At 44.7% G+C, this 16,739-nt stretch overlaps 1 protein-coding gene across 3 annotated transcripts in view; it reads left to right on the forward strand.

Moving 5' to 3' along the window:
- LOC308579257 (connector enhancer of kinase suppressor of ras 2-like) overlaps positions 1 to 16,739 on the forward strand; it is a 314,404-nt gene that overhangs the window by 120,240 nt on the left and 177,425 nt on the right. For all 3 annotated transcript variants that reach the window (XM_081180125.1, XM_081180123.1, XM_081180124.1), the window contains exons 3-4: positions 5,146 to 5,348; positions 9,549 to 9,636. In XM_081180125.1, the coding sequence (XP_081036251.1) occupies positions 5,146 to 5,348; positions 9,549 to 9,636 (291 nt within the window). The remainder of the gene's footprint in view (positions 1 to 5,145; positions 5,349 to 9,548; positions 9,637 to 16,739) is intronic.

The raw sequence follows: 16,739 nt of genomic DNA on the forward strand, positions 1-16,739 counted from the left end.
TGTGTGGAAACTGAACCCCCATTAAGATGCCATCACTGAAAATTGTTTTTATGTTCTTAGACAACAACCTACACACATGTAGAACATTTGGATAAGGATTTTCTAAACGTTTCTGCTGCTCAGCTACTTCTTCAGTGCCTGTTCACTGACTGGCCTGAGATAAAATGGATCAGAGTAATTTCTTAAGTGTCATATTTGCTAATGAACAACACAAAATGTCTTTAAAGCATGCCTTTCTCCTGTTGCGTGTTTCTGTTTTCCTGAAAGCTTGCAAATTTTCTTTTAAAAACTCATCCCTGTATAATTAGCACTCGTTACATGCTTTTTTATTTAACAGTTTCTTGAAATCTCTGGGGCAAGCACTTATTTACCATTGGGTTAACACTTTAGGATACAGTCAGTCTCGGGAGTTAAATCATGACTACTGAAGCTGCATTAACATGTGATCTGAATCAGTAAAATGCAAATACCAGGATCTAGGTTTTTAAGAAATGTTCCTCTGTGGAGACCAAAGTCTGAGAAAGGGCCATAGCCCTGTGATAGAGCATATGCGCTTGCAGAAATTCCCAGCTTCCATCTCTGGCATCTCCAGATAAGGCTGGGACAGACCCCTGTCTGAAACCATGGAGAGCTGCTGCCAATCAGGGTTGACAATACTGAGCTACATGAACCTGTGGTCCGACTCAGAAAGAGGCAATTTCCTGAGTTCTGCCGAATATTAAATAGGAAAGTGCTGTGTAAAGCAGTATGAACATTCGAAGCTGCCTTTTTTTGAGCCAGACCCCTGGTCCACCTAGCTCAGTATTGTCTACACTGACAGATATCCTTGTCTGAAATCCTGAAGAGCTGCTCTCTAACAGCCCTGCCTGGAGATGCTAGGGCCTTCTGCATGCAAAACAGGTGCCACTGTGCCACAGCCTTTTCACAGTAGCCACGTGATTACTCTTCATCCGTCTCCTCCTGCTATGTGCCGGTATGTGCCCCTTATGTAATAATCCCACCAAGCAGTGCCATTCATCAGGGATGATGGGAGATGTAGTCTGATACCAACTGGAAGGAAACAGGTTCTCCACGCAGGGGCGCAGCACAGTCCACAGGTGCCCGGGGCAGGTGTGGGTGTGCGCACTTCCCAGGTGAGGACAGAGCATGCTCATTCAGCCCTTGCTGCTGCTGCTGCTGCAGCAGCTGGGCATAGGCATGGCATGGAGGATGAAGAGCACCCTTGGCGCTCACCAAGCCACTGCTGCCGCCAGTGGGAGCAGGGTGCAGAAGCTGAAGAGCACCCTCTACACCCTGTCTCCATTCGTGCGCGGGTCTGCCCGTCAACTGGTGGGCGGGAGCAGGGCGGGGCGCTGAGGGTAAAGAACACCCTCTGCACTCACCCAGGGGGCTCGCGTGCTAGAGGCATGTGGGGGGCACCTGGTTCATGCCCCCCACGCTTCTGCCCCCGGGGCCACAGCCCTCTACCCCCCATGCTACACTTTTGTCTCCATGCTGGGTCTGGTGGGCACAGTGCTGGCCTGGGACCAAAGGCATCTTGGGTTCAAATCCATGTTCAGTTATGTGATTCTAATTTACCTCAGGATTGGTGTGTGTGTGTGTGTGTGTGTGTGTGTGTGTGTGTGTGTAGCTTTGTAGTTTTCACCTCAGCTACTATCCTGGATGATTACCAAAGTTTCCTAAAATTGTGTGAAAATTTATTACGCACTTCTGAAGAACATTTTGAATTTTTAAAAGATTTTGAGGTGTTCCTGCTTTCCTTTCCTCCTTTTTTCCTTTCCAGGTTCACTCATGGACAACATTTATGTTTATTTTTATTTCTGTAATCATTTATTCTCCACCACTAGGGCTTGGGAAGGGGCCCCAAAGGCAACTTACAGCTATAAAGATGTATACTAACAAATGGAATAAAACAGAGAACATTAAAACAGAGCCATCACCGCACAGCCAAGCACCAAAGGGAATTCCAAACAAATCAAATGCTTGGTGGAACAAAATATTTTTGAAACCTGCCTAACAAAACAAAGAAACAAGCAACAATAACCCCACCACGGATCCTCTTCATAATGGGAGTTCTGTAGCTTGGATAGGAATTGGGGAGAAATTAGATTCAGTTCACATTTAAAGGTGAACTTTCCAAACCAATAATGGAGCCAAAATACAGCCAGCCTTCAAAATTTGCACATCCCTGAATATGTACTGAAGTTCTCCAGCCATGGAATGTGTGTGCATATAAATGCACAAATTACTGAAAATAGCATACAAAAATGAACCATTTTAGGCCATATTGGATAGAAAGGCGTGTATAGTAGGAGAAAGTAAAATGCTGGTGAGCTTTCACGAGGACCCTTTCAAATAATAAAAATTGCAAACTGATGTGGAAATGTGAAGAACCGAACTTAACATTAAATGCTAGATAGAGACCTAGCCCATCTGGAGAAATGTCTGACTACAGACAAGGACTCATTGGGAATAAAGGTCTGAAGAGAAGGGAGCTGAGAAGGATTAGCTGAGGTTGGGCTGTGGTTCCAGCAGTTCCTGCTCAAAAATTCCAGTGCTGGGGTGCAAGAGTTTCTAGAACAATATGTACCTACCATGGACATAGCCAGGATTTATGGGGGGGGGCAGAACCTCAGCTAGTTAAGTATTTTTATTGATGTGCTTGATTGGCATCTGCCCCCCCCCAGCTATGCCCATGGTACCTGTTTGTGCCCTACCTGCTACTGGACCTCCTGCCTAAACTCAGACTTTAGCTCTCGCTCAATCCTTTGTTGTGGCTTCTATTTTCTTGGACTCTGACCTTGGGCCAGCCCTGGATGCCCCTTTAGTTGCTTCTCCACTGGTATTGCCAATGGCATTTGCCTTGTTTACTCAGAATCCCAGTGAAAACAGGACACTGCTGAACCTGGATGGTGCACATGAAAAGGCCCTATTCCATTCCCTAGGCAAATGCACTTTTGAAGATAGTGGTTAATGGAACAATGACTCAGAGGGGGTGGTCTTTCATTTATCCTAGTCCCAACTTCTGTGGGGCATTATAGGTTGATATCCAGTTTTGAATTGCACTTAGAAATGAACTGGAAGCCCCAGTTGGTTTGGGACAAAGATACAAGAAACGTAGGAAGCTTATTTACTTTGAGTCAGCCCTGGTACATCAAGTGCAATACTGCCTACAGTAGCAGTAGCGAAGTTTTTTCAGGGGCTGCATTCCCTCAAAGTAAACCTTGTGAGGGCCACATGCCAAAGGCAAAACTAGGTGGAACCATGGATATGACCGTTGTGCAGTAGGTTACATTACAGCTGTGTAAAAACCAGAGGTTTCTCATGCCCATGCCCACTTCTCCAGCCTCCATTCAGGCAAGCAAGAGACACGATCACACTTCAAGGATGCATTCTGACCAGGCAAAAGCACTTGTGGAGGGTGCAGTGGGGGTGTGGCCTGCAGAGTGTACATAGCCTAGGAGAGTTGCAAGGACCTAAGGTTTGACCCTGACCTTGAAGTTCCCCACCCGTGCCCTAAAAAGAGTGGCTTCGGCTCTCCATAGCATGTGGGGGTGTCATATTATCCCCATTGGTGAAGAAACTGACAAAGCACAGGCTCACTTCATCCAGTGCTTGGGGAATTGGCTGACTTATCTGAAATCCAGCAACTAGAAACTGTTAGTATTGTCTACCTCTGATAGCGATAATAGTCTCTCTTGGTAGGAAATTGGTATGCTCCCTGGGTAGCTGGAGAGGGATGAATTATGGGCAGGCACGGCGGCTTGTATTGTTAGCATGGGAGCTGGGAAAGCAGATTGCTGAAAAGCAAGCAAGAAGAACAGACGGAGATGCCAGCAATGGTTTGAGTGACTAGAGAATGCAGGTACTCCCTGCATAATGCTATCAGGTTGAATTCCTACTGCCCTTGTCTACTAAGCTAGCCACAAATGTATAAGTGGTCTGGATAGCTGGGAAGGTATATGGGAGGTATATAGGGTTGACTTAGTTGCTTGGTTTTGCAAAAGACGTATCCCAGGTGCAGGGCCAGATTTAGGTTTGATGAGGCCCTAAGCTACTGAAGGTAATGGGGCCCTTTATATGTCCAGCTGTCCTTTGTCAACAACAAATCGTCGCTGTTTTTTGTGTTGAATATATGCTATACCTGTATGGTAATTTATGGACCTAATAGGTATCTAAAGCCATTTGCACATAACAAAATATGTATTTTATCAAAGTAATTGTTGAACTGAAATACAATTAAGAAGTATATTAAAAGTGAAATACATCATAGGAGCATACACAACACAAAACACTGTTGCTGTGTGTAGGTTTTATTTTGTTTTTTATCTTATATTTTGGAAATGTACATCCAGGTTTTTTTCCCTTTAAATTTTTTGGTGGGCCCCAAGAGAGTGGGGGCCTAAGCTATAGCTTGTTTAGCTTATACGTAAATCCGGCACTGCCCAGGTGTACCCATCAGCCACATGTTGCTGGGTCTTAGATACCCTAGCTCAGAAATATGAGTCTTGAGGGTTTCTAATGCTGGGTGCAAATACAGTACAAGCATTATGCCTACATTTTTCAGCATGTCTCCAAGGGTCTGAGTGACAGGTCTTCTGGAGCTCTGGAATGGGCAAGATGAACGTGGAACCATGGGTAGCTGGTGTCTTGACTTCAGAGTCCAGCAAGGACCAGAACACCAGTTGGTGAAGAGAAGCGAGCTGAGTCAGAGGTTACAATATCAATGGCTAAGGAGCCAGACCACGTTTCTGGCTGAGTCCCGTCACTTGTGTGCTAGTAATCAGGAACCCAAGGCTGGTAGGCAAGGAGTCCGCTGAACAAGATGCCACAGCACTGTTATTTTTTATTAACTAAAACAAATACTGTAGCTTAATAAAGTAGTTCTTTTTTAAAAAAAATAAAATTGTTTCCTAATGGTCCTTACGGATTTTAAGTCCCATGTTATTTTATCTGTATGCTGAAACCTAATTTGAGGTGACAAAGGTGGCCCTGTAAACAGAATCAAGAAATAATCATAATAAATTTTCTCTTTGCTTTTGTAGTTCATAAAGATGTCTGAAATCCCAAAAAAAGTTTAAATGTTTGCACACTGCTGTTTCATTGTGTGTGTTTTAAATGTACCAAATGTCTCATTTGTTTCAGAATTATGGTCTGGAGACAGAAAACCTGCGAACACTTTCCCACAAGTTGAATGCCTCCGCCAAAAACCTCCAGAACTTCATCACGGGTAGGAGGAGGAGTGGCCATTATGATGGCAGGGCCTCCAGAAGACTGCCAAATGATTTTCTTACCTCTGTGGTTGACCTCATTGGTGCTGCCAAGAACTTGCTTGCCTGGCTGGACAGGTAAATGAAGTGTTGTTGTTTTTTAAGACATGTTTGAAAGATACAAGATTGGCTTTGTATTTTCTGCCTTTGAACCTCTCCAGATGTTCTTGTGGAGTATGGTGCTTAATGGGTTAACCTCTGGAATGCCCTGTGCCTGGGAGGGACTTCTACGGGAAGTCACGTAATTCCTTTGTCTGTGTGAGTTACTTTCACTTTTCTCCGAGAGCAGAGGAGAAAGCAACGATGTGTTCTAGCTCTGATGGAGTTTGCTGTATTTGCTTGTAAATAAACGCTGTAGAATAGATAGAAGTACAGAAGGACTATTTCCTTCTCCTTCCACACGAAGGCAACCGCTGCTACTCTGCTATTCTGCCTTAGGTGAAGTTTTCCCAGAAGACTGCTCGGAGGGGAAAGCAGTGTTTTCTGCGCAGGGAAAAGCACTGGACAGGCAGAAGTTCCAAAAGTTCTTTTCATTGTGCATGCACAGCGATTTGTGTTCATATAATGGTAGCAAGCTTTGTTTCCCATCAGTGCATGTCTCCCTGAAGTTTCCTGCTGAACTCCTGTAACTTGTTATGCAGCAAATGTTCTACATTGTTGTTGCTTTTTTGCACGTTTTGTTTTGTTTTGTTTTAAAACATTTTCCAACCATTTAGTATTTAGTAAATTTCTAACTGGTGGACATTATGTACGATATGAAAATAGTATCTGTGAAAACAAAGATACAGCCCAAATCTGGTAAAAACACATCAAGACATATGAAAGCAAATAATACATAGATTTTGGGGGCTGATACACATCAATCATGGGCCAATGTTATGGATCAGGAAAAGCCTGGGCAAAAAGATAAGTCTTTACAAGAAGTCTGAAGCAACTAGCGGTTGCTGCTTCACCCATGGTGGCAGAGCGAAATACATTCCACAGAGGAGGAGCAATAGCAGAAAATGCCAAAGTACATGAGTGCTTCCCTGAATAGTAACAATGCTGGAACCTTGGGGAACCATTTCAGTGAAATGATGGGTACCGTAGATTGTCCAGTATAAATCCACCACTTAATGCACTATTATTTGAGTGAGTAACGTTGCAGCAAAGAAACACCAATCTGGAGGGTTCCCTTCCCTCTGCAACATTCAGTTTCCCCATTGTTCATTTGTCATGGCTTGAGGTGGAGTTTCAGGACCTGGCTGCAGAAATGGGAGTTGTTCTCCAATAAAAAATTAATTGAAATATGATCAGCTCCCAGAGTGATAGGATTCTCAGCAAAGACTTAGCTATGGTCAGGTCTGTGTCAGTTTCACGTGTGTTTGTTCATATGGGTCTTCCATCCCATTTTACATTTTCATATAATGTCATGAAAACCACTTAGAGGGACACCTCTTCTTCTTCTTTTTCCATTAAGTGGTATGTAGAAATCTTGTTAAGTCAGTTCAAATAATTAAATTAATCTGTGATTTTTTAAAAAAATAAAAAATCCACATAGAAGGCAAATTTAAATAATTATATATCAATGCATTCATTTCTGAACATGTTTTATCCTTAATATGCATTTATAATGCATTTCGGTATGCTTTTTTGAGCTGGGAGATGTACTGCAAAATTCGAAGAAGTGTAAAATGGGAAGGATGGTGATTTTCTGATGTGCATTCCTGTCTGTGAGGTACAGATGATGTTGATTTGCTTAAACCTGTGAACCAGACAAATTTCTCCTCCATCCTTAAGCAAAGCACTATACCTAAGCAACACCACAGGGCTACACCAGAGTATTTACTGGTGGCCTCAACTGCAGTAAAGGTGCAGTCTGAAGCAGGTGGCCATGACTGCCCACTGTTTAACATTTCCCACAACTTATAAACATGAATATAGATAAATATTCATTAGGGCTTTACACTAGATCCAGCCAAATCATGAATCCCAAACTGACCTGGGATTCAGCTGCATCAGGTTACAGCAGCCCCAGCTTGAATAGGGTCCACCCAGAGTGTTTAATCAGGTCTACATTGCATGACTGTACAAGGCCCCTGAATCAGTTCAGGACCTGGATCTAGGTTGGACTGTTTCCAGGTTGGATCAGGACCCCTCCCACATGATCACACCCCAAATCAGATGGGAGGGAGGATGAACACCTTATCATTAATTCTCTGATCACCTTATCATTAATTCTCTAGGTGGCCTGAGTATAATACAGTCATACCTTGGGTTACAGACGCTTCAGGTTGCGTTTTTTTGGGTTACGGACTGCCGAAACCCGGAAGTACCGGAACGGGTTACTTCCGGGTTTCGGCGGTCGCGCATGCACAGAAGTGCTAAATCGTGCTTTGTAGGCACAAAGCGCAAAAGCACCAAGCGCAACCCGCACGTGCGCAGACGCGCTGCTGCAGGTTGCAAACACTGCGAGTTGCGAACGTGCATCCTGCACAGATCACATTCACAACCCAAGCGTCCACTGTATAAGATTTAAACAAGAACACTAAATGCCAAAGTTTTCATGAAGGAATGGAACGACACCCAGCAGAAAACTCACATTACATTTAAGAGCTAAAAACCATCTCAGCACTAAAGTGAACCAACAGATATCATTCAGGGGAGACCAAAAGTACTAACACCTGTCTTTAAAGATGGTAGAGCAATCTTTAAAATATTAAGTGTGTCCAGGTGATATTAAAAGGATGTTTCAATACGGTTCAAAAGGCCTGGAACTTATTTACTTTTAAGTATTTGTACAGTGCTGAAATGACATTAATTTGTCCAGCTCATTGAAAACGTCTCTGCTATAGATGTTCATTTGGTATTGTTTTTAAATCTGACTTCAATTATTTTTGTAGTTTTTAAAACTAGCTTTTTATTATATGTTTATAATAAATTGCCTTGACACACATGTAGAAGGCAATTCACAAATAATATGTTTTTTTCCTTTTCACTGACAAAAGAAAAGGGCAAAACAGGGCACATGTTGGGCTCAACCCTGCTCGAGATGGTGAATTCTAGGTTTACCTGGAGTGAACCAATTCATATATCATTGGAAGGTGACTGAGCAACAGTCTTATCTGCTCTTCAGGAGATAAGCAGTTATTGAGCAGGGAAGGTGATCTGCCATTTGTCAAGCTGGAAAAGCAAACATTTTCAGGCTGGATTCAAATTCAGGCAATCTCCCACCACCCCACCACTCTGCACCTCCCAACAATTCTTGAGTCTATCATTTGCAGCAAGGGTGGGGAACCCTTGGCTCTCCAGATGTTGCTGAACTACAACTCCCAGCAAGCATGGCCAATGGCATGGGATGGTGGGAGTTGTAGTTCAGCAGCATTAGAGCGCCTCAGGTTTCTCCACACCTGCTTTGCAAGCATAAACACAAGGATCAATCTAACCCTATATTGTGATTGGGTCTCCAAGGCCTCTGACAAGAGACACCAACTTTTCAGTCTGAATTTCATCGTATGTGTGTACACCATCCCTCAGTTATTTATATGTTTGTTTATACTTACTGAAATTAGTATTCCACTTAACTGTAATTAAAACTTCTTAGCAGTTTGCAAAGAACTATAAACGGAGACTATACCCTGCTAACTCAGATTGTATTGGGGGACTGCTTCAAACACTCACTCACTCTGCCCTCCTTCCTGCACATGTGTATTCAGAATAAATTCTTACTGAGTTCAATGAGATTTACTCCCAGGTACATATGTGTATACATTTGCATACTATCCCATATGTGGATAGTAAACATTCCTGTTGCATTATATTTCCTCATGCAGGGGAATTTTTTGAAGTGCAGGTGCTTTCAGTCTTTTCTTCTTTTTCTTCTTCCTCTCAAACACATGGAAGACTGTGTCATGTGTCCATTTGAATGTATGGACTGAATTTTTTTAGTGTAAATGCCAAAGAATAAACACAGAACCCTCTGCTGCTTTCACAGAGCTTTGTGAAAGTCTTGTGAAAGAATGTGCACAGTCCCATTTTTAATAATTACAGTGCAAGAAGCCAAGATAATGTAGGCAGTTGACTAGGTCTTGTAGAACCTGCCCTTTCTTTGGCCTATTAATAGTTTGGCATATTTCCATTAATACAGTGCAAAATTGTACAAAATCAGTGTGTACATGGTCATTAGTCAGACTCTCCTTATAGGAAATATGAATAGTGCATAGCATTAGACTGATTACCGGAACTGTAAATGTGAAGACTCCTAACTTGCTTTCTCTTTAAATCCCCTATTCTTAATAGGTCTCCATTTGTCAGTGTGACAGAATACTCACTGCTGAAAAATAACATTGTTCAACTGTGCCTGGAACTAACAACCATAGTGCAGCAGGTAAGAGCTAGTTAATCTTCTACTAAATTACTCCTAAATTACTTCCATAGTGGAAGGACGCAGATATGTCTCCTTCCTTGGCTGCTGAGGCCTCTGCACAGCTTTTGTTGCGCTTAGGCAAAGCAAGAAACATCAAAGCAGTGGTTTCCAGCAAAAATGGGTTTCCTCAGCTTACAAAGCCTGACCCTTAAATGTTTCTATGGTTTAAACTACAGGAATTATAGAGTTCAAGAACATATTCCAACCAGGCAAAATTACTGAAGGAGAATGCAATAGAAGACCCATAGGAGAACATGGCTTTGGGAGAGGGTGTGTGACTCAGAAGGTGGTGTGGAGCAGGACTGTCTCAAGGGCCAGGTGGACAGGATTGGAGGGCCGCATTTGGCCCCCCACCTTTAGCCTGAGGTTTCTCAAAAACAATGCTCCACACAAAAGGCCACAAATTGTTTAATTAACCGAAGACCTGGGAGAAGAGGAATGTTTCTCCCTAGTTCCTAAAGACACCATTAAAGACATAATGAAGACACTAGGTGAGCCTCCACTTCCAACATCATTGAAAACTTTCTACAAATCCTAATTCATGGAATAGCTTCATCATTTGTCCATTTGCTGACCTTCCCTTCCCTAGAAATCACACTTCAAAACTCACCATCGCAGCGAAGCTTTTGGATAAACTCAATGACCCCCATATCCTACTGAAGGGATGAGGAACCCATGGCTCTCTAGATGTTGGTGGACCTCAACTCCCATCAACTTTGACCAGAAGCATAGTGTGGGTGTGGGGTGCCGTGAGTGTCATGGCCCCAGGCACAATTTTGAGAGGGGGCACACACAGGAACCCCCACAGCAGGCACCTTCATCGGAGCCTGGCTCTGCACCCGAAGAAGCTGCACCAGGCCTGTACCGGGGGAAGAGAGCAGGCAAGTGGGTGGCAGCACACTTTGCACCCGGTGGCAGCGGCTCTGCCGTTGGGTCACTTATGACTCAGCAGTGGAAAGCAGCCCTCCTTGACCGTGGCGAGGCATGCCCGGCTGCAGTGGCTCCATCACCAGGTCAGGTCAGTGGAGAGAAGGGGAGTCAGTGGCAATGCTGCCACTCACTCTCCTGGGCTGTGAGGCACTGCTGAGATGTCTGACCCGGCAGTGGAGCGCATTCTACCCTGATCCCAGTGAGGTGTGCCCAGCCGCAGCAGCTCCACCTCCACTACTAGGTCAGGCCTGACCTGGTGATGGAGAGCAGGGGGACAGTGAGCAGCAAAGCTGCCATCCGCTCTCTTCGGCCGCGGCCTGGCCGTTGCAGCTCTGCTGATGGGTCAGGCCTGACCCAGCAGTGGCAGGCAGGAGGAGAGTGGGCAGCAGCTTCCCCACCCCTCTTCTACCCTGAACTGCAGGGCTCGGGGGGATGCCCTCTGTGCCTCGCCTTGGGGCGCGCCCTGCTCGCCCACCTCAGGCAGCATGAGTGTACACTCTGCCGCTGTCTCTGACTGTTGGCCATAGTGTCTGGGACTGGGGGGAGAATGGAGCTTCCAACAACTTCCAACAACTGTCTCCTAGCAAATGCTGTCTGAGGCAGCCACCTCATTTTACCTAATGGTAGGGCTGGGCGTGTTATATGTTGTTTGTCCCATATCTATGGCTAATTCAGTCTGCTGAGTGCCTCTAAGCATAAGAGAGGAAGAAAATTATATATTTCTGTCCAGCCTCTTCACAGTTTTCGTCATTCTATAAACCTATATCCCATGTCCTCCCCTGCCTATGTTTTTCCTCAACGTAACCCTTTGGCCTTAAGTAAATGATTCTATTGTTTAATTAACCATCTGACTACCTGAGTTTTGGCCCTTTTCTAAGCCGTTCACAGACTGCCTTTATACATTTGGGGAGAAAGCTCCGTCTAACCAATCTCTAATTTAAATGAGGTGGGTATAGAAAGCAAATAGATTTTTCTGTTGTGTGATATGAATCCCCAATCAATCTGGGCAAAGAACGCTTTGTGTTATCAAATAGAAAACCATCAGATTTCTCTGCCCAGGCCTGGTCTGTTCTTTGAAATTAATTCATTCCACTCTACAAAACAGGGGGGAAAATTTCAGATACACTCCACAACTGAAGGCCTTTATTCTCTGACCTGAAATAATTAGGTTTGCTGCAAAGGAAATTTGAGTTGCCTTTCTGATGCATAAATTAAAAGGAATGATGTTTGATTGGCATCGTTAGCTCAAAAGCCCAGCTGCGATTGATTTATCCTCTTGGTGTTTGAGAGTTAAATGGAAGCCACGTCTTCTAAAATGGATATTCCATTTGAAGTATTTTCAACTAGTACAGGCAGTGTGTGTGTGTGTGTGTGTGTGTGTGTGTGTGTGTGTGTAAAAGAGAGAGAATTGCCTTGGGGTCCAGACGGGCAAGCTGATTGAATGCCTTCCCTTGCTACAGAAATGAAAACTTCAAAGGCATACTTGACCATCAAGTGTATAGAGAGAGAGCCTTCCATATTTTTGTGCTCCTTGGATGATTGGACTGTGCCTCCGTAATTTCAGTTTTTGTAATCTTTCTGCATCAGAAGTGTGGGCGAGTATCACGTTTTTGATAGCTGGGGAACCCAGAATCACCAACTGAAGTCCTTCCATCCCAACCACCATACCTTACTTATTTACTAGCTGGTTACTTTAATTACAATATTTACACACACACACACACACACACACACACACCATCTTTCTACATGTTAAAAATAAAATGTAATCTTTTCATAAATGGGTGGTAAAGGTGGTGACCATTTCATGCAGGGGTTTCATTCCCAGCCCCTTTGTGTGTAGCCAGAGCACACATAAGTATGCCTCACCCCCGCCCCACACCCATTCTGCCCTCTTTCTGGTCCAAAAGGACCCATGCATTGGTGATTTTGTGTCAATTGGACATGCTTAAAATGGTTGTCTACACTTTCCTTTTGTCCCATTCTTTCCAGGCACAGGTCCACCCTTTCCAAGTCTTGGTCTGAACACTCTTTTTTTTGCCCTGAAGTTCCCCCCGCGAAATCCCACTCTTTAAAGCTGAAGTGCAACAAACAGCAATGCGGGTTTTCCCTGGATTGCCATTTGCTCTAATTCAGCTTTAAAGAGCAGGTATTCACAGGGGAAGCTACGGAGCAAAAAGAAAAAAAGGGGGGAAAGGATGCTTGGACGTGGAGCTTTAAAGTGTGAGCTATAAGTGTAGATAGGCCCTAATTTCAGACCTATTGAAATTAATGGATGTAACTTAGTCATGTTCATTAATTTCAGTGGGTCCATTCTGAGCAACATTCCATTGACTGCCACTCATAATTTCCAAGGTGGTTCATAAAAATATAAAATGAGTTGCCAATACAAACCAATACAAAGTTTTTTTTTTAAAAAAAGCAGAATAATAATGACACCATAGATGGCACAGCATATGGAAGAAGGAAAGGAAACCTAATTGCCAAGACCAAACTGTTGGTAGTCTAGGATTCTGGTTACTTATTACTCTAGTTTTATGAAATCTGCATTGATTACATTTCCAGGTTCATTTCCAGGTTCTGGTTCTTAAATGGCTTGGGGTCTGCTTATTTGAAGGACTTCCTCCCCTACCACCCCCAAACATTTGTATTCCTCCATGGACTGCCTGTTCTCTTCAGGTCCTGCTCCGAAGTTGCTCCTTTGCCAGCTGAAGTTTTGCCTTCACACCCATGAAAAAAGGTTCAAGATGCAACATGCATGGCGAAGAGGTCTTAATTGGCTATATTTCTTTAAAACATAAGCTATCTGCACAAACTGGTTAAGCAGATTAGCTAAATCACAGTAGTCTGGGCAGGAAAGAACCAAGAACATAAGCAGAGCCCTGCTGGATCAGACCAGTGGCCCATCCTGTTCTCCACAAGCAGGACCTGAGCACAACGACCCTCTGCCTACCTGCATCTCCCAGCAGCTAGTATTGAGAAGCATACAGTGGTACCTCTGGTTACATACTTAATTCGTTCGGGAGGTCCATTCGTTCGGGAGGTCCAAAAATGAAGGTGAAATGTGTGTGTGTCCTATGGGGCAAATGCAGGCTTTCGCTGAAGCCTGGAGAGTGAGAGGGGTCGGTGCGGATAGCAGCCTTCATCTCGAAGCCTGGGGTGGGCTGCACAGCGTGCCCTGGGCTTTGGTTCCCCGACCTGGTTTGGAGGCTGGCGGCGGGGAGAAGCACGCTTCTCCCCGCCGCCAGCCCCGCAAACTCGGGGGACAGCGGGGAGGTGCAGCGCCGCCATCCTGCTGTTCCCCGACCTGGTTTGGGCTTCAGGCAGATATCCACAAGCAGTGGGCGCCCGGCGGGAAGTTGCAACGGTCTCCCAAGGCTTGCGGAGAGCTGCCTGTTCTGTGGGCAGTGCGCCTTCCCACTGTCCCCCGACATGGTTTGGAGGCTGGCAGCCATCCCCATCCCTCTGTCCCCCAACATGGTTTGAAGGCTGGCAGCGGGGAGAAGCACGCTTCTCCCCGCCCCCAGCCCCACAAGCTCGGGGGACAGCGGGGAGGTGCAGCGCCGCCATCCTGCTGTTCCCCAACCTAGTTTGGGCTTCAGGCAGATATCCGCAAGCAGTGGGAGCCCGGCGGGAAGTCGCAACGGTCTCCCAAGGCTTGCAGAGAGCTGCCTGTTCTGTGGGCTGGGGTCGGGGGAAGCTCGGGCTTCCCCAGCCCTGCGCCTGGGGGAATTTTTTTTTTCTTTATTTCCCCCCTCCAAAACTAGGCGCATCCTATGGGCCGGTGTGTCCTATAGGGAGAAAAACACGGTAACTAACTCAGCAGAATGCCCTCCCAGCACAGGGTGGGGGCAGCTGCCTAGCTCCTTTTCTTTTTGTTTTGGAGCACCAAGTGAAAACTTGGCTTTTCTGGAAGGCTTTTAGCACTGGCTGAGGCTCTTTCTGCTAACTGGAGGCTGAAATCCCCCCCCCCCTGTTTTCAAGGGATAATTCATTCTCTCCAGAAGTGAGGGGATTATCTGATTATTTTGGGGGCAGAATATGAGTTTCACAGATTTGTGTATGAGTGGAGGGTTTGGGTTATCTCATTTGTACATGGCGGACACCAGGCCAGCCATTGAGCTTCCTGGCTGAGTGGGCGATTTGAACCCTAGTCTCCCATGTCCTAGTCTGACACTTTAACCACAGGAGCACTCTGGCTCACACCGTATAAATGTTTCACCAATCGTTTTGACATCTGAAAGTCAGGGATTATCCACACTTCTACTTGTCCTGTGCCTAGAAGTGGAAACCGCTTTCCCCTGGAAAATCTGTTCTTAAGTGCTCAAACAAAACAAACAGCACTCTGCAAAAAAACCTAAATGCCATTTGTTCCAACCCAGTGCTAAACCACGGGTTTTCCTGGGGAAAGTGGTGGGGTAAAGGGAATTGTGGATGAGCTCTTGCTCAAACTGCAGAAAAGTTAAAGCAAGGTGATATTTTAATAATAATAATAACGATAATAATAATAATATCTCTTGGGTGACACCATCTTGTATAGGTGCTGTTCCTTGCTTCCCTGCATGTTGGGATTGCACTGCTGAGTTATTTAATTTTACAAACGGCCTTTTGGCTTTACTCCAATAAAGCTGAATTACCAAAGAGAAATAGGAACCCCAGGAGAGGAGAGAAACAGACAAAAAACAGCCAGAACTGCAGTTTTGTATAGCTTAATAAAGCTTACCAAACTAAAGATGATTCCCCACAACCAAAATTAGACAATGCTCCCAAGATAAACATTTGTTACCCGTAGCATGTTGTTTGATTTAATGTTTGTAATTTCTAAACATACTGTAGACATTTCTTATCTTCCCCCACCTTTTCTTCCTTTAAAAAAAAAAATCCTCATTTTACTAACAACAAAAAAAGCAACCATTCTTTCCATTACATTGCAGGTTGCATTCGCTGTTGAATTACATGCTCACACTTTCTTTTCTCCTTTTCATATTGTACAACAAATATTGTACAGAGCCCCGGTGGGGGGAGGTGTCTTCTAGTAAGCAAATGGGGATTCTCCATACTTCCAGATTAATAATAATAATGGAATTTATTGTATGTTGTTGTTGTTTTTATTTATTATCCCCTCCTCCTCTCACCCTAAGATATCAGGGAAGATGACAACACTTTAAAATGCAACATTAGAAAAAGCTGATAACAATTTACAAATTACTGCCATGGACTGACAGGACATGGAGGAATAGTGGAAGGCACCAGCTGGGGAACTCACAAGGGAAGAAGACTCAGAGCCCAGGGGCTGGTGGTGGTCAGTTGGAGAAGACGGGGAAGAAGAGCTGTTGGATGTTGAAGGGCTAATTGGACTTAGTGAGCTGGGAGAGGCTGTGGCAGAGAGAGGCCCCCAAATCTGAAGCTGACACAAGAGGAAGGTGGTCAAGAGGCAGGGATGAGTCAGGCTGGTGAAGAAGCCAGGGTTTCCCCCACTCCTGCTGTGATAAGCTCCCTTTCCCCCTAGTCTCCCAGGACCAGAATAGGTATGAAGAGGGAGGAGCCGAGATGGGCATGTCAGTGGAGTCTCAGATTGCTTGGGAAGGACCTGGGAGAGATTTAGATAGCTGTGGGAAGGCAGGAAGCTTCAGTCTCCACAACTGCCTCATAGGGGCAAGGCCTACTGAGGAGAGTAATTATGCTCATTAGGCCAGGCTCCCCTGAGCAGTCCTTGCTTCTTCTTTATCTGTGCTGAATCTACAGGGCTTTGTTCTATTTTAGGTGAGAAGCCTTCAGGTACTTGTTTGAAAATACATATTTGTTTGAGCAAATCATTGCTCCATGTTGAACATCCATGCCAATATGGGATAGCAGGTAGTGTATTAAACCAGGACCTGTGAGATCAGGATCCAAATCCTCCCTTCACAAGATGGCTGTGAGAATAAAATGGAGAGGGGGAGAACTGTAGGGAACCTTGAACTCCTTGGAAGAAAAAAAAGGTGGAATATAAAAGTAATAATAATACAAAATGAAGTAATTTTTCAGCAACCTTAATGAACTGTATTTGTGGAATAGACACAACCCTAATTATAATATTGTTCACCCAGTACAGTATTGTAAAGGAACACTGACTTGCATCCAGTGCAGGGCTA

This window comes from Podarcis bocagei, assembly GCF_964188305.1.
Source record: "Podarcis bocagei genome assembly, chromosome: Z".
In the NCBI taxonomy this organism is placed as follows: Eukaryota; Metazoa; Chordata; class Lepidosauria; order Squamata; family Lacertidae; genus Podarcis; species Podarcis bocagei.